General features: G+C 39.8%; 1 protein-coding gene across 3 annotated transcripts; it reads right to left on the bottom strand.

Moving 5' to 3' along the window:
• Positions 1 to 788: 788 nt before the first annotated feature.
• On the bottom strand, positions 789 to 11,810 carry MGARP (mitochondria localized glutamic acid rich protein). 3 transcript variants are annotated; one of them, XM_004426487.3, is made up of 4 exons: positions 11,671 to 11,810; positions 7,538 to 7,641; positions 3,546 to 3,639; positions 789 to 1,631 (listed from the first exon to the last, which is right to left on the bottom strand). In XM_004426487.3, the coding sequence occupies exons 1-4, from the start codon at positions 11,750 to 11,752 to the stop codon at positions 1,198 to 1,200; spliced, it is 714 nt and encodes a 237-aa protein (XP_004426544.3). In that variant the 5' UTR covers positions 11,753 to 11,810; the 3' UTR covers positions 789 to 1,197. The 3 variants fall into 3 exon arrangements, with proteins under 3 accessions (XP_004426544.3, XP_087293727.1, XP_087293728.1); XM_087437601.1 differs by lacking the exon at positions 11,671 to 11,810 and adding an exon at positions 11,388 to 11,631; XM_087437602.1 differs by lacking the exon at positions 11,671 to 11,810 and adding an exon at positions 11,049 to 11,360.
• Positions 11,811 to 18,490: the final 6,680 nt, after the last annotated feature.

Below are 18,490 nucleotides of genomic sequence, written 5' to 3'. Positions count from 1 at the left end.
AAATCATCTCCAACTACTCTCCCTCTTTTTCACTCCACTTTAGGCACACAGGCCAATTCTCAAATTGCAATTCTCAAATTGCAATTTCTCAAATTCTCCAGCATATTCATGCTTCAGATCCTTGCACTTCTCAGTTCCCTCATCTGGAATGATCCCCACCCCTACCCCACCCACCCATGTCCTCATGACTGGGTCCCTTATGCATCCTTCAGGTTTTTACTGACAAGACATCTTCGTAGTAAGGCCTTCTCTGTCTGCCCTATCTAAAATCACAACTTCCACCCCTAGCCACACTTATAATCCCTTTACTTTCATTACATTCTTTTTAAGCACTTATCAGTACTTAACATACTATATAGTTTTCCTATTTATCTTGTTTATTATTTGGTCCTACTCTAGAACATAAGCTAAAAAGGGTAACAATTTTTATCTTTTTTTTTTTTTTTTTTAAATCTCAGCACTTAAAACAGTGCCTGCTAGGTTACAGGTACTCAGTTAATATTTGTTGAATACATGAAGGAATGAATGAATGAATGATTCCTAGCACAAAGTGAAGTCCTCAATAAACATTGCTTGAATTGAACTACACTGAAATGGAAAATATCAGCACAGCCCCCATGTAATAGAGATGGGAGAAAAGACATATATCACTATATGCAGAGTTCTCCATAGATTATATGTTTTCTTTGATAATGCTGCAGTGGTCATGTGATGTTATGTATGTGTATGCTAATATATATAATATGTTATTTATATATATAAATATTAGCAAATAAAAATAGAAACACTAAAGATTTTCCAATTTTATTTGTTGGTTCAAATCAAAACATAGGAATATAGATTTACATACATTAAAGTAACGTAAAGGTATAGCAAAATTAAAGTGAATGCAGGTTGTATAGATAACTCAATTCCTATGATATAACATTTAAATCCAAAGATGAAACTCTTTAAGCTCTTTACTGCAATGTCATATTCTGATCTCAGAGAGTAGAAAACTATTCAGACATGTAAAATCTCAAACCTCTCAATCCTGAACTCTATCAGTAGATACCAAAAATCTTCAAGGCACATTAACATTTTCTAGAAAAAAAAGCCTTTTTAAAAACTAAGATTACCAAAACTACAAAAGCATCTCTCAGAAGCTCTGTGGCATTTTTTGCTGAAGCGTCAATCAGCATGAGATTAGCCTTGAACCTAAGCGGCCTCAGAACCAACACCGGCTTCTTCCTGTAAATCATCCCCAGCAGAGGATTCTGACTCAATTGGAGAAGTTTCTTCTTCTAGTTCAGCATATTCACCAGAGCTTTCGTTCTCTGTCGTACCTTTATCATTATTGATAGCAACAGCTTCATCCGGAGCTGCACTCATAACCTCTGAGGCCGGTTCAGCGCTGACGTCTGCGGTTTCCCGGGTCGCTGCATCTGTAACCTCTGGCCCAGTTTCGGCGCTGACTGCGGCGGTCTCCGCCGGAGCAGCCTCCACATTATGTGGACAGGCTGAAGCCTCTTTCATGACTGCAACCGTAGCATCTGGAATATCTTCAGCATCTACCACCTGAGCTTCCACTAAAGACACTTCAGGGGCTTCTGCACGTGCTTCCTTGACTCCTGCAGGGTTCTCTTCTTCACCTTTAAGATTTAGTCCATTAAGCAAAGTATTAATTTAAAGAGCATAGGAATACAGTGGAACACTGTGCAGTCATTTAAAGAAATGAGACAGATCTATATGTACTGATATGACATAGTCTTCAAGGTAGACTAAGTGAAAAAAGCAAGGAAAAGAGCAATGTATACAGTATGGAACTATTTGTGTTTAGGACAAAAGGAGGGTAACATATACCTAGATAGTTATATTTGCAAAGACTCTCTTCAGGAGGATACAAAGAAACTGGTATTATTGGCTGCCTCTGGGGAGGGAAAATGGGGAATCTGCTTTTCTGTAAGCCCTTTTGAACCTGTTGAACTTTAAAAAAAAATAATTTACATATATTATTTATTCAAATACGAAGAACATGAAAATAAACAGCCAATCTGTCATGAGAAATAGCATGGAAAAATAGCCAACTTAGCTGATAACTCTGATGAATCACTAATCCTCTCTCAACCTCAGTTTTGTCATCTGCAAAATGGAGATATTGACAATATTTACCTCACAGAACTATTGTGAGGATTGATTAAAATAATGTGTTTGAAAAGGAGTTTAAAACCAATGAAATGCTATATTTTATTGTTATTATAATCAGCCTTCTCATAATTATATTTAATAACATTTATTGATGATATTCTGTTTCTTATTGTTGTCATGACTAAAAGGTTAAAACCGGTCCAACATTATCTCTGTCCCTAAATAGTGATCATAGTAACTGATAATAATGGCATTTATAGTTGAGATGGAAAAAAGTATGGTTTAAAGCAAGCATTTTAAGGCAAGAAATATACATTAGGGTGAAAATGTAAAGTTTCTCTTCCTGTAGTTGTCATTTTATCAGTTAGATTAACTGAGAGACTCAATAGACTTAACTGATTCTAGTAATGTCAAATGTACTTTGGGCAAAGACATACAGGTGGTCTTAGCCAAAACTGAAAGAAAAAATAGTTTTATGATTTTAAAGACTAATGAGGGGGGCCAGCCCCATGGCTTAGCAGTTAAGTGCGCGTGCTCCACTACTGGCGGCCCTGGTTCGGATCCCGGGCGCGCCCCGACTCACCGCTTCTCCGGCCATGCTGAGGCCGCGTCCCACATACAGCAACTAGAAGGGTGTGCAACTATGACATACAACTATCCACTGGGGCTTTGGGGAGGAAAAAAGGAGGAGGATTGGAAATAGATGTTAGCTCAGAGCCGGTCTTCCTCAGCAAAAAGAGGAGGATTAGCATGGATGTTAGCTCAGGGCTGATCTTCCTCACACACACACACACACACAAAAACTAATGAGGGGGGCCGGCCCCGTGGCTTGGTGGTTAAGTGAGCGCGCTCCACTGCTGGCGACCCTGGTTCGGATCCCGGGCTCGCACCGACGCGCTGCTTCTCCGGCCATGCTGAGGCCGCGTCCCACATACAGCAACTAGAAGGATGTGCAGCTATGACACACAACTATCTACTGGGGCTTTGGGGGGAAAAAATAAATAAATAAAATCTTTAAAAAAATAAATAAATAAATAAAAATAGAAAAAAAAAAAAAAACTAATGAGGGAAATGAAATGTCAAGCTGCTGAGAGAGAGACATACTAAAATTATGCCTGCATGAATGGAAGCCTGAGGAGGGGGAAAGTAATATCACCACACAAAGAACTCAAAGCCACTGGTCAGCAGTACAAATGTAAAATGTTTTCATCTATCAGATGCACTCATCCAAAACGTATAACAATATTCTTTAGGTTTTGGTTAGGCTTTTTTTTTCTGAAGGAACTCCTATCCAGAGCCATTCTGGATTAAGTTAGTAAAAAAGCCAAAAGCAAATAATAGTCATTGACTAAAATGAACTAAGACTAAGATGATGGAAATCAGTGCCACAAGGGAAGAAAATAATAAATTCACTTTACCTTGAAGTGGATGTAACTCTGCTTTGGTTTTTTCTTTCAGATTTGTTATATGTTCCGTGTGTTTGGCTTGCTCTGATTTAACTGTCTTGTAAGTCTGAAAGTAAATGTGTGCTTAAGTTTATTTCTTGAGCTCTGAGGTTCATGATAAAAGGTATATACAATTCAAAGAGGAGAAATCAACGCACACCATCTACTCTTTTGCTTCCCCTTTGGAAACCTTTGTCATTAAGTAAAATACTTAAAAAGGGAAAGAAACAAATGCTCAAATAGAGTTCCAAGATAACTAAAAACACACACAGCAGAGAGAAAGATGAAGACAAAGAAGAAAAAAATAAATTATTCTAGAATCAAAATATTTTGACAGGCATTTACAAATATCCTCCAGCTTTTATCCCAGAGAAAAGGAAATTTATGTGCACATGAAAACCTGTACACAAATGTTCATGGTAGCTTTATTTGTAATAGCCAAAAACTGGAATCAGCCCCGATGTCCTACAACAGGTGAATGGTTAAACAAACTGTGGTACATCCATAATGTGGAACATTACTCAGCAATAAAAAGGAATGAACTGTAACAATTTGGACGAGTCTCCAGGTAATTATGCTGAATGAAAAAGCCAGTCTCAAAAGGTTATATACCTTATGATTCCATTTATATAACATTCTTGAAATGACAAAATTATAGAAATAGAGGACAGATTAGTGGTTGCCAGTGTCTAGGAGGAAGGGAGGGGAGGGCAGGAGAGAAGTGAGTGCAATTATAAAAGGGCAGCACAAGGGATACTTGCGGTGATGGAACTGTCCTGTATCTTGACAGTGGTGGTGAATATGGAAATCTACACATGTGATAAAATTGCCTAGAACTAAATACACACACACACAAGTGCATGTAAAACTGGTGAAATCTGAATAAGGTCAATGGATTGTATCAATGTCAATTACTTGGTTGTGATATTGCATTATAGTTATGAAATACATTATCACTGGGAGAAATGAGGTGAAGGGTATATGAGATCTCTCTGTATTAGTTCTTATAACTGTATGCGAAACTCAATTATCTTACAATAAAAATTTTTTTAAAAATCTTCCAATATGACATATTTATAGACCCTAATGAAGATTCCTTAAGTAAGTAAGTCATTAAAAGCAACAATATGACCTGATCATGGGTTACTTGAGAAACAGAATTGGAAATAAAGCTGTCTTAGTCATAGATACAATGTAGGCTTCCTTTTATTTCATATCCAAGTAATCGTCTCTGGCCTGTATTCATATTAGCCAATGGTATTTTAAAAATGAAAATCTCACTAGCTAGATAATATTGTTTATATTATCTCACCTTTAAAAAAATGTTGGTAGTGATTTATCTCTTAGTGGTAGGTTTACAGATTTTTAAAATTTGTATATTTATATATAGTATTTCCTAAATTTTTAATAAGCATAAACCAAGCACCTTATTAAAAAATTGTACTATGCAAACTACAAACCATTTTATAGTATGTTAAAATTAGACTCTGGAAATGGAAAATCCATAACCTCAGGGGTGGATGCAAAAGTGGCCCTTTAATAAACCCCTCAGGGTTTGGTGAATTCAGTCTTGAATCATCTGACTTTGAAACCTGCAGGGCAAACAGGATCAGGAGGAATGACAATCAACACTTTCGTATCAAAGCAGGGAATATTTTCCTAGTAGGGTGGGAGCTCCTGACAGCTTGCAGGACCAATATGCGAAGTCAGCATCCTCAGATCTCAGTACACTAAAGCCAAACCTGTTCACATTCCTGAAATGACCATCCCAGCACAACATCCCAAGGGACATCAGTCTTATTGTTCAAGGGGCTAAAACACAAGGTGAGAAAAAGGACTGCTTTAGGCAGAATCAAAGAGATGACAATATTAGAATAGTTCACATTCACTTGTGGCCCAGAGAATCTAGCTTTTCCAAACCTAACATAGTCAAGCACAGAGTAGAAGAAAGGCCTATTAGAAGAGACGGTCTCAAATTCAGACGTTGGAAGTTATTTCCAAATGACATTATTTATTAAATGTAAGCATTTAAAATATACCACAACTTTTATAAACCAATCTGAGATTACATTTTAAATATACTCAGACACTCAAAAAATTGAAGTGACCTGGGCTTTCCTCAGATTCTAAGAGGCCCCAGTAATAAAAGATTTTACGTGGAAATGAAAAACTGCTCTTGGCTACTGAGCATCTATGGATTCAATTCAGGTAAATCTAATACAGAGCTTATTTTAGTACAGGACGAGGAAGGGAAGGGGACTAGAATACAGGTTTTCAAATGCCCCACATTCTGTATTTCCTCCTATAAGTAGCCTAAAATTCCTGGGAATTAAGGCTTCCAATATTCAAAATTAAAACTACTTAATCTTAGAGGTAGAAGGGGACTTAGAGATCATCACCCGTCCAACTTCCACTCTCAGCGTGAGAGAATGATGCCAGATAGGGCTCTCAGGAGGAGCCAGTTTAAGATTGCTTTTGCAAAGAAAGATTTAGCAGACTGGAGAGTTTCATGTCTGGCACCGTAAACACAATTAGGGGTATAGTGATGTCCAGATGCAATTCAGTCTTCCAGTGTCCCACATAATCACATGGCCTAGTCCAGTCTCTGTTTTTCCAGTGGCCTATATCCAACTGTCATAGCCCTGGGCAGCGAATTCAACAGTAAGCAATAGAAAGCTGCTAGAAGCAAAGAAAGCTGGGTAGGCTCATAGATTAGTGGAGGACCAGCAAAGGAAGGCCGGTAGATTAGTGGAAGACCATAAAATGTGACATGTTTGAAGTTTCTTGGCTTCTTGAGGCTCTCAAAATTCTGAAGATTAGAATGTGTATTTTGGTTTGGCCACCTACATAGTCCTACAAACTGCTCCTAGTTATGACTAAAAATCCCTTCATGCATATTTCTGTAGGGTCAAACCAAAATGCAGTGATTGTGTACTCTTATGGTTTCTGAAGAATTTATACTTATTCTACTTTTATTCATAATGAAGATTAGATTTTGATTGAGAAAGATTATGGCAAAATGGGGAATGATTTAATAGGCTTATCTTATTTAACTCACAAATGTTCCGTTGTTTTTCTCCAAAATCAGACTATTAAAAACTTTGTTTTATAGTGATTACCTGGGGGGGAGCTGGATAGGGGGACCAGGGAGGAAAAAATTCCTTTAATTTTATATATGTCTATTTTGAATTTTAAAAAAATTATGAATAAATATTACTTTTAAAAAATAATAAATGTATATAAAGATATAAAAGTAATAAAAACTATGGCCACACTAAAAAGATCGGGGGGAGGGAGGGAGGAATGAATGGGTGGAGCACAGGGGATTTTTAGGGCAGTGAAACTATTCTGTATGATACTATAATGGTGGATACATGTCATTATACATTTGTCCAAACCCATAGAATGTACAACACAAAGAGTGAGCCCTAATGTAAACTATGGACTTTAGTTAATAATAATATATCAATATTGGCTCATCATTTATAACAAATGTACCACATTAATTCAAGATTGTTGACAGGGGAAAGGAGGAGAAAGGCTAAGAGAAGGTATATGGTAACTCTGTACTTTCTGCTCATTTTTCTGTAAACCTAAAATTGCTCTAAAAAATAAAATCTATTAATTTTTTTAAAAGTTAATCTTTCAAAAACAATTCTTATTAAATGTCAATAACAGTACCTACCTTACAGAATTGTTGTAATTATTAAATGAGCCATGAGTCTGTCATATGATAAACACTCAAATGTCAGCTGTTATTATTTGTATATATAATAACATCGTTTTTACCGAAAATCACCCATACTTAGTGGTATTAAGAAATGCTGATTTTATACTTAAAAAGAAATCTTCATAATCTTGTATATTTAATTAATCCCATGTCCCAACCTTGACATTGCTTTGAGTTTTACCACAGGTTGTAAAATATATGAATTCCTGAACACTACGGTTATTTAAACACTTACATAATATCCACCAGCACTGACTGTGACACCTACAACCAGATAATAGATCATATTTGATCCAGATGATCCAGGGAATTTGTTAGATGATATCCAGCGAAGAGATGCTAGGAAAACAAGTTGAAACACAGTTAGCTCCACCACTTAAAACTATTTTAAATAATTACACCTTTAAAAAATTTTCCCTTGAGGGAACCTAGAATCTAGTAACATCAAGTGATTTTAGCTTAAGGGAATGCAGTATTACAAGGGAGGGTAATAATTCCGCTTGACATTTTCCCAATCTAATTTGATATGTACTTATGAAACCTGTCATCTTGATGCTTAGCATCATGCTTCTCTTGGAAGGAGTGCAGATGTGGGTAAGGAGAAACGACAAAAGCATTAAACAATTTTAACAGTCAAATGAGATGCATATTAGCAAAAGAAATCCATTTACTGTATGTACTGACCACAAAATTCAGTGGAAAAGATTATTTTTCCAAAAGATGAATTAAACACATTTGTACTTAAAATTTGTATGTTAAATAAAACATTTGTGTTGAAACCCAACACATTTCTATAAATCTATATTACAAGTGTAGATATAGGAAGAAACTTTAATTTTTCTAATATAAAACCTTTAAAAAGGTGCAGATATACACTTTTTTAAGACAAATGGTTGCAAAAAGGTCATATCTGAAATAGAAGTACAATTCTGTACAAACTAATAGAAATAGATAAAAGTACTGTGTTATTATATTTAAATATATGTACTCTGTAGTGCTAGAATTTGTATATAGCATGTGCCCTAGAATTGAAATTTTTCTAATAGACTAAAAGTTAGAAAGAGCTTAAAGTTCATATAGCTCAATTCTTTATTTTAAAGAAAAAAAAGTAGAGACATTTATTCATTCAATAAATATAGTCGACCACCTACTCCATGTTTGGCATTGTTAGAAGCATCAAGAATGTAACTGTGAACAAGACACACGAGGTTCCTAACCTCAAGTAGCTCACAGTCTGGAAGGAGGGAACAGACGTACAAATAATTGTAGACAAATAATTGCAATGCAGTATGACAAATGCTGTAATAGATGTAAGTAGAAGCTGCAACAATAGCGTGAAAATACTCTGCTAGTTGGCTCAAGGTAGCTGTCACAATTGAAGAGACATGACCTGGGTTTTGAAGGAACGTAGCAGTTCGTCAGATAAATAAGGGAAGGGAAAATTGCACTGGAGGCAGAAGGCACAACAGGTGCAAAAGCAAGAGAGTTGTGTGACTGGGAAAGTGCAAAGTAATTTGATGTGGCCTGACATAGTATGGGTGCGGGGACTAGTGAGAAGTTATGATTTGCAGAGGGCAAATCTTAAGATATTTGCACTGATTACAAACCTTTGTAGTAGTAATATTGGAAAGATTTCATATATATGTTCTTAGTTTGGATATAAATGACCATCTCTTGGAAAAAATATTTTTTCCCTACAAATGTGCCCAAAGAGGCTATGCTAAGAGGTTATGGCTTTGACTTATAGTGGGGCTTTTGTGGGTTTAAAAATACATCTGTTATTAAATAGGGAATATGTAGCTTTCATAGTTGTCAACCAGACATAAATATCAAAAAGACTTTTTTAATAGGAAGAAATAAAGAAAACTATCAGAGATTTAAGTAAAGACGTACATACAAATACAATTATGGCAAAATTATTTAAAAGAGCAATGAAATGGGAAATATTCAGTAAAGATTAATTAGACAAATTTTAGCATATTCATACAATGTGAAACAAATAGACAAGATAATTTTTGCAGAATATTTACTTACGAGAGAAAATATTTACAATATATTAAGTGAAAAGTTACAGCAAAATAATCTATATGGGACTAGCCTAGATTTGTGGAAGCAATGTGTATAAGGAAAAAAAAATGCACGAAGGAAAACAAAAGTCTGGAACACTATATATACTAAAATGTAAATGGTGGTATTCACTGGGCGGTAGGATAACGGATGACTTCTGTTTTGCCATTCTGTGTTTTTTCCAATGATCTACTATGAACCTAAATTATTTTTTCACAAAAAAGTTACATTTTAAAAGCAAAAACCAGGGAACATTTGACGAGGCACAGTTAAAATTTTATCCTTCAATAAAACTGAAACAATTTTATTTTTCATCAAAGTAGAAAGTACCAATAAAAGGTTAATTAATGCCCATTACTGAAGCCAAATTTCCAGTCAGTCACAGTTTTTAAAATACATAAATCAGCGCTACAAAAAAAGTAATTAGGGGGTGGACCCGGTGGTGCAAGCGGTTAAGTGCGGGCTCCGCTGCCGTGGCCCAGAGTTTGCCAGTTCGGATCTCCGGCCTGCACAGACAAACCGATTGTCAGGGCATGCTGTGGCGGAGTCCCATATAAAGTGGAGGAAGATGGGCATGGATGTTAGCCCAGGGCCAGTCTTCCTCAGCAAAAAAAGAGGAGGATGGGTAGATGTTAGCTTAGGGCTGATCTTCTCCACGGAAAAAAAAAAAAAGTAATTAGATGAAAATTAGAGAAAGACCAGTATTGCTACAACCAGTATTGCTAACTGTTTGAAATTTTAAACTACTTTTCTTTTGCCCCAAGTTGGGGAGGAAATTATTTGAAACACGTGCAGCTACAAAAAAAAGTGTGTCTGTTTGTGCGTGATGACTGGGGCGGGTGGGGGGGGGCGGGATGCGGACAGATAAGGCGAAAGGTCACGGTCAGGGGGCTCATCTTTCTCCCCACCCCGCCCCCAGTAGCAACAGCTCCGTTATTTTCAGAAATTTAAAATGAATGGCTTCTACCTGTCCCATCAGTGAAAAATTTGCTCTATCTTACTCGGTATAAAGACCAAGGAAAAAGAAGACGCCTCATTTCTGTTACTTGTGAGGCAACTTCTTCCCACCAGCATTTTAAGAGAAATATATAAGCTAGTTGGACAGACCTTCCTTCCCTCCCAGCACCACCATCACCCCCACAGGCCTAATCAAAGTGAAAAAGACTGCCCATGGAATTTTCCGCAGGAGTCTTTCTCTCTCTCCGGCTCAAAAGCACGAACTGGGCTAAAGATACATCACAAGCTTTAGGAAGTGAGGCGAAGTGAAGGGAGACCTCCATGAGGCTGTCTAAGAGCCGCCCCCCTAATCAGGAACAGACGAGAGAGGAGAGACGGACGAGGACTAGAAAAGAAAGGGCTGGGGCAGAACTGCACCGGCGGCGAAACCCCGTCCCAGGGCGCGGGCCGCGGGGATGGAAAATACCCTCATGCTCACACTGTAGCACCTACGATGTTCCAAGCACTACGCCAGGCGCTTTCGCACATGTCAAGATTTATTTAATAAGCTTCCAGCTCATACTGCAACTTCTCCTCTAGAAAATTTCTTAATGCGCTCCCTTTTCCCCATGCATTCGCAAATCTAAAGGTGATAGATACGCGGACGACAGAGCCAAGCAACTGGAGAGCTCCAAGTGTATCTGCAGCCCCTCAGGAAGGAGCTTCGAAGGCCGCTTCCTCACCGGGGCACGCCAGGGCTCAGGCTTGTGGGCTTCAGGCTGCTGAGCCTTGGCCGATTCCTGAGTTTATTTACTCAAGAGCATGTACCCAGCGTCTGCTGGGCGGGCACTCCCTCCTGCACCTCGCCTCGCTCGCTGATCAGTGTCCATCTTCCCACCCATTCCTCTGCTTCCTCACGAAGCTGGAGAGCGCATTAGTCCCTATGATATAAAAGTGGTAAGATACACGTATGTTAGCCAGGCACTTTCCTAAGCGCTTTTAACTACATATTAACTCATTACAACTCACAGCTATTATTGTCCCCATTTTACAGATGAGGAAACTGAGGTGAAATCACTTGCCCAAGATCAAGATTCGAACTCAGGAAATCTAGTCCGGATTCAGAAGCCGCGCTGGAAAGGTTCCTACTTCCAAAGTCTCCAAGAACTTGGGCGCGTCTTCCCACGCGACTCTTCCGCATTTCTCCCCCCGCTCCCCAATTTCAGGCTTCTGCTGCTCCGGGTCGAGTTTGCCCCACCGGGTGAGGGCGGGGACAGGGGCGCCCGCGGGATCCGCGCGCGAGGCGCCCGTCATCGTCAGGCTGGGACGGCGGGAGAGGCGCCCGGTCCAGCGCCTGGCACTCACCGTCATTCCGCAGCGGCGCGGGGCTGAGGGGCGCCCTCAGAGGCAGCGCCAGGGTCTTGGAGACCGCCCTGCGGAGATACATCGCGCCGGCTTCCCGCAGCGCAGCAGCCTCTGTAGCCCCGCGCGGCGGCGGGGCGCGGTGAGCCCGGGCGAGCCCCGCCCCGGGGAGGGGCGCCGACCCCCGCCCAGCCCCGCCCGGGCGGCCCGGGGGAGGTGGGTAGGAGTTGGTCGTCCTCACCATCCTCGGCAATCCAACCTCCAGGCTCTGTTGCTTTCTCCCGGGTCCAAGAAGCTGATGGCGGCATCTCAGAAAAGAGATGGAGAACCGAGGAGGCGCCGTCACCTGCCTGTCCCGTACTGTTCCACTGAGTGGAACTCCTCAGTGTAGGGCTGGAAATGTTTCGGGATTCGCATCCGGAATAAGACATAGACATGATTTATCATGCCGTGTGAAATGTGAACCCAGTTTATCTCACGCACTCCGTTAGCTTTCCAAGGAGCGGAATGGGTAGCTGGAAGTTTTCTGGAGATGGAGCCAGGAGAGGGTTATCCTCAGCCTTACATTAGTGCACTGGGTGATGTTCAGAATCGTAAGAAAATCCCCAGGCAATGGTTGAATCTCTAGGCAATTCACTGCTACAATGACTTTAAATATAAACCCCCAACTGCTGAATAATCCTTTTTTTTTTTTTTTAAAGATTTATTTATTTATTTTCCCCCCAAAGCCCCAGTAGATAGTTGTATGTCGTAGTTGCACAGCCTTCTAGTTGCGGTATGTGGGATGCAGCCTCAGCGTGGCCGGAGAAGCGGTGCGCCGGTGTGCGCCCGGGATCTGAACCCGGGCCGCCAGCATCAGAGAGCACGCACTTAACCGCTAAGCCACAGGGCCGGGCCGGCCCCCTGAATAATCCTTAATGGGATGTGAAACTAGTATTTCCACATCAACTAAAAATGCTAAACTATTGGTTTCTTCTCCTAGATTTCAATTACTTGCCTCATTGTGGCTACAAGAATTTGTCATGGTTTGAATATGGAAACCAATAATTTATGCTTATAACATTTTCTGAATGATTAATCTTTGAAAGGGACCGTTTCCTATTATAATAGTCCCTCATGTGTGTTTGGCACTTGACAGTTCATAAAGCCCTTTCACAGATACTATCTCCTTTAATTCTCATTTCAACCCTGTGAGGGAGGTGGCAATTCTTCCCTTTAGCAAAGGACCAGGTGGTGGGGAGGAACGTCCAGGGACTGATAGTCATGATTTTTTTCTAAAAGACATGAACATAGTTCTTCTAGTTCCAAGTTCTCCCGACATGTTAGAGGCAAAATATTTGCTCATTTGCTATATGACTCAACATTCCTCAGGGGTTCTAGTACTGAACCCAATTCTAATAATATTTAACATATTCTCATTTGAAGGTACAAACCAATGGTCAGGACTGGTTTTTTGATACTCAGAGTTGCTTGCTATTCCTAGTGATTAAACACTTAACAAGAGCAATTAGGTAATCTGTAGTAAATGAGAGGTCATGTTCAGACTTCCAAGCAGCACAAGAAGGGGCTAAACCCAGACCCTCCACCAAGAAGTCAGGTAGTCCTGAAAGTAACAAAACACTCATTAGTACACTTGCTACTTTTGACCAGCATCCAGTACACCTCCCCGGCAATTTACCATTACCTGTCTCACTGGTTGTGTAGAACATTTAAGGAACTGCTAGCAGCTAGGGCAGATTGACAAATCAAACCAAACCTGTCTGGAGCACTCCTAACCACTTCCCGTTTGGCGCTACCCGATTTAAAATTTAAGAACAAACAAACAAATCTGTATACTGCTAGGCTCATTCTTTCCCAGATGTACTTAGGGCTGCATTTTGTCTTGGTTGCCAGGGAGAGGAAATAGTCAAAGGCAGTAAATGCATTTAAATGAATTAATGTATGCATTATGCTGTTATTTAATGTGTTGGAAGCTCCCCTAAAAAGGATTCTTTTGAGTAAACATTTGTAAATGATGATGGCTCCCAGGACACTGTTTTAGGCTCCTCTTCGGAATTTAGTTGTAGACTCAGGGTCTTCTGGGTCACGCCAGGTTCCATAGCAGCCACCTAATCTCAAATTGTCTGTAAGTATCTGTCAAAATGCCTACAATATGCTGGGGACCGTGCTGTATGCTGGGATTGGTTATAATTTATTTCACAAATATTTATCAAGCATCTAATGTGTTAGGCACTGTTCCAGGGCATTCTTCAATGAACAAGATAGGGATTTCTGCTATCACTCACAGAGGTGATAGTTTCAGGTTAAAGAGACATGGAACCAACATCTTTTCTCAGGGGTAGCTGCCAAGCCCACCATCAATGGAGTCAATGATCACAAAGAAATCTCTGACTAGATATTAATAATTAATGTAATTTAAGGGTTTTAGTTAAAACCAAACTGGTTTAAACAATGCAAAAATAACACACATGTATATAGGGCTTTAAAAACTTTTCCCAAAGTATTGTCACATCTATTTTTGTACTTCACCCTCTTAACAATCCTGAGGAATAGGCAGAGGAATGGTTATTATCCCTATACTACATATGAAAAAAATTGAAGTAGTATAATATTGTGGTTAAGAGCATTAGTTTGGGAGTCAGATACCTGGTCTGAGTAAAATGTCGATGATTCCTTTATTGATGGGGTTGTTTTGAGCTCTAAAGCACATTAGGTATGAAATGTGCTCAGCTAGTTGGAGGAGGTAGTGCTGGATTCTGCCTTTCAGCCTAAGCCAAAATCAAGTCTCCCTTACTAGGCTCTGCTGCCTTTCAGTGTGCACATGACAGGATCCATTATATTCCACCATCTTTTCAGATGGCAGGGTCCAGTGGGGAGCTTATCAGGTCCCCTGGATGTGGCCATTCCAGCTGGGAGAGGCAAGAACTGTGAGATAAATAGTGCCACTTCTCCAGATCCCTTTTCATCATGCCTCTTGGATCAAAGGGAATTTTCTACCTGTTCTACTGCACCTGTAGGATATGTGTCTTGCCATTTTGATGGCAAACTCTTTTCACATCTTGATGAAACATTTTCCAAGAGAGGACATGCCTGTGGGTTGTCAATTCACTCTGTAGCAAGCTGTTTCTCCCGAACCCGAGAGAATTTTAACATTAGGTCCCTGCTATGAAAGACTGTGAGGCCCCAACAATCGTTTCCCAGCTGTGAGTCATATTGTTTATAATGCTGCCCTTGAGCACATCCTTGACATTTTTCTTGGTTTTGTCAGGAAAACAAGAATCTAGGGTCAGAGGTTTCTTGGCTTGCCTATGATGACCTCCACCTAATTTTGATTGTTGACAAAGATGATATTAATTTTGAAAACATATTGTAAGGGTCCTCTACTGGCAGTATTAATTATACTTATTCAAAGCTTAAGTGCTATATAATTAAAAGCAATTTTTAAAGATTGAGTGATTTCCTAGGCTCCACAGAAAGCTAGAAACAGCTTTGTTTTTCTTAACACTACGTTCTTAGGCTATAACCTGTACTTTCAACAGATAAATATGGATATAAAGTGAAACAATTTAGAAGAGTATCTAGGAAGACAAATTGGCAAGCAATTAAGAAAGTCCTGATAGGCATCCTTTTGATGACCTAAAATATTTAGATAAAATGAAGGGGAAAGGGTAATCAGGATGGTAAATTATTAAACTATTTTTGGAGGTCACTAAGTACTCTCCCCATCTATTCACTTTCCCTTCTGTAGTAAAACAAACATGATATTCCCTAACACTTCTATATTATTTCCTAAGGCTACCATGACAAATTACTACCAACTTGGATGGCTTAAAGCAACAGAAATTTATCCTCTCACAGTTCTGGAGGCTAGAAGTCTGAAATCAAGGTGTTGGCAGGGCCACGCCTGCCCTGAAACCTGTAGGGGAGAATCCTTCCTCGCCTCTTCTCCGGTGTTTGCAGGTAATCCTTGGCTTGTGGATGCATCACTCCAACCTCTGCCTCCATCATTACATGGTTGTCTTCTCTGTGTGTCTCAGTGTCTCTTCTCTTCCTATAACTATACCAGTCATATGGGATTAACGGCCAACCCTACTCCAGTATAAACTCATCTTAACTAACTACATCTGCAACTGCCCTGTTTCCAAATAAGGTCACATTCTGAGATACTGGGGGTTAGGATTTCAACATATCTTTTTGGGGGACACAATTCAACCCATAACAACTTCTTATACTTGAAACTGAGTTCATATAGCCTGTTTTCTTCCATGGCAGAAAGAAAATAATTCAAATGACTACCTCACAGACACTAAATCTGAAAGAAGGTCTGCCTGATATTGACCTAACAAAAACCTTGACTGTAGGGGCCGGCCCACTGGTGAAGCGGTTAAGTTTGCTTGATCCGCTTCGGTGGCCCGGTTCGAGCGCCTGGATCCCGGGTGCAGACCCACGCACCGCTTGTCAAGCCATGCTGTCGTGGCGTCCCATATAAAATAGAGGAAGATGGGCATGGATGTTAGCCCAGGGCCAATCTTCCTCAGCAAAAAGAGGAGGATTGGCATCAGATGTTAGCTCAGGGCTGATCTTCTTCACCCATACAAAAAATTGACTGTATTTGATATGAAATTTTGCCTGCATCCTCTTTTTCATGGAAACTCTTCATCATTTGACCACAGTTCCTCTTGGGAATTCAGAATCAGAATGATTCTTGTTCAGTACGGCTACTTTCTTGAACTGATATCAACTCAGGAACTATTGACTGCAGCCTTCTCTTTACAATGTGGACTGGGGAAGAGGCCTGTGTGCAAAGGAAATAAAGCAGATACACAGACAGCAGAGCCAAGAGCAAAAGTCTTGATGACATTTGAGTTCTAGGACCCAATTATTCCTGGGCCCAGGTACACTCCTGTTCTTGGGGTCTGTGAGTCACTCCATATCCTCCAAACCTCTTTTTAGCTTAACATAGTTTCAGTTAGGTTTCAATATTTAATTTCGAAAGCATTTTTTACCAGTGCCACAACTCTATGAGGTGTTACTCATAGAATGAATCTACGTCTGTGCTGTCCAATATAGCAGCCACCAGCCCCATGTGGCTATTTAAATTAATTAAAATTAAGTAATATTAAAAATCCAGTCACATTAATCACATTCCAAATGCTCAATAGCCACATAGGAGTAGGGTCTACTGTATTGGATAGCACAGACAGAACATTTCCATCACTGCAGAAAGTTCTTTTGGACAGCCTTGGTCTTCACGAATGGCTCCCCCTGGAGTTATACACGAAAAATCAAGATGAAAGTCCACACAGGGTAACTATAAGCTTAAGGCCTGACACACAGTAGAAATTGTTTATTAAAGTTATATTTTATTTCCAACTGAGGCTATGAGTTTCCAGAATTTCAAGTGTCTCAGAGTTTTCTGTTCCCTTTTGGGATATGAATTTTTAAGTGTTTCTTTTAGTGGAAAGTGCCTTGAACTGGGAGTTGATACCTGACTTCTTGGTCTCTATTACCATGTGACAATATTAGTTTCCTACTGCTGCTGTAACAAACTTAATGGTTTAAACCAACACAAATTCACCATCTTACTGCTTTGTAGGTGAGAAATCCGACACGGGTCTCACTGGGTTAAAATCAGGGTGTCAGCAGGCCTATGTTCCTTTCCAGAGACTCCAGGGGAGAATTTGTTTCTTTGACTTTTCCATTCCTTGGCTTTTGGCCCGCTTCCATCTTCAAAGCTAGCGATGGTCAGTTGAGTTTCTCTCACATTGCCTCACTCTGACACACTCTTGCGCCTTCCTATTTCACTTAAAAGGACCCTTGTGATTACATCAGGCCCAACAAGATAATCTAGGATAATCTCCCCATCTCAATGTCAACTGATTAGCAGACTTAATTCCATCTGCAACCTTAATTCCCCTTTGCCATATAACCTAACATATACACAGATTCCAGGCAGTAGGACATGGTCATCTTTGGGGGTTCATTATTATACCTACCACAGTGATCTCAGGCAATTCACTCTTCACCTCAGGTTTTGCATTTGTGAAATTACGAGATTGGTCTATATGACCCCTAAGGTCCCTTCCAGCTCTATCAGCTAGGACTCCAAATTGAAAACATTAACAGTTACTATTTATCTAGTCTTTCAATGAATTTGGATTACGTTATTATTCTGAAATAATGTAACTCTGAACTTATGTTCAGAAGTGACTTCCGAAGACAGTGGCTCATGAATCTCCCAGAGTAAGTGCTGGCCACAGCCCAAAACACACACAAAATCAATTATAAGGTAATGAGCTTTTCCACTTAACATCTGAATGGAGACCAAATAATGAATTTTTAAATGTATGGTACACTAACAGTTTAAACTACAAGTTAATGAAGTGGCATATAAATAAGTTTTAACTGATTCATAAAAAAGGGTTTTGATGAGGGATAAATGAAGCGTATTCTAATTTGTGTCTATTAACTCTCATGCTCCTCCCCTCTTTTTAAATTTTTATTTATTTTTTTGTGAGGAAGATTAGCCCTGAGTTAACATCCATTGTCAATCCTCCTTTTTTTGCTGAGGAAGACTGGCCCTCCTTTGCTGAGAAGACACATGCCCATCTTTTTCTACTTTATATGTGGGACGCCTGCCACAGTATGGCTTCATAAGCAGTGTGTAGGTCCACACCCTGGATCAGAACCTGTGAACCCTGGGCCGCCGAAGTGGAGCATGCGAACTTAACCACTACGCCACTGGGCTGGCCCCCTCCCTTCTTTTTTTAATTTTTTTTTATTTTTATGTTTTGTGAGGAAGATCAGCCCTGAGCTAACATGG

The sequence above is a fragment of the Ceratotherium simum genome, chromosome 12, assembly GCF_057802395.1.
Source record: "Ceratotherium simum simum isolate JZ-2026a chromosome 12, ASM5780239v1, whole genome shotgun sequence".
Classification (NCBI taxonomy): domain Eukaryota; kingdom Metazoa; phylum Chordata; class Mammalia; order Perissodactyla; family Rhinocerotidae; genus Ceratotherium; species Ceratotherium simum.
The sequence above is the reverse complement of the archived record's forward strand: the minus strand, read 5'-3'. Positions and strand labels throughout refer to the sequence as shown.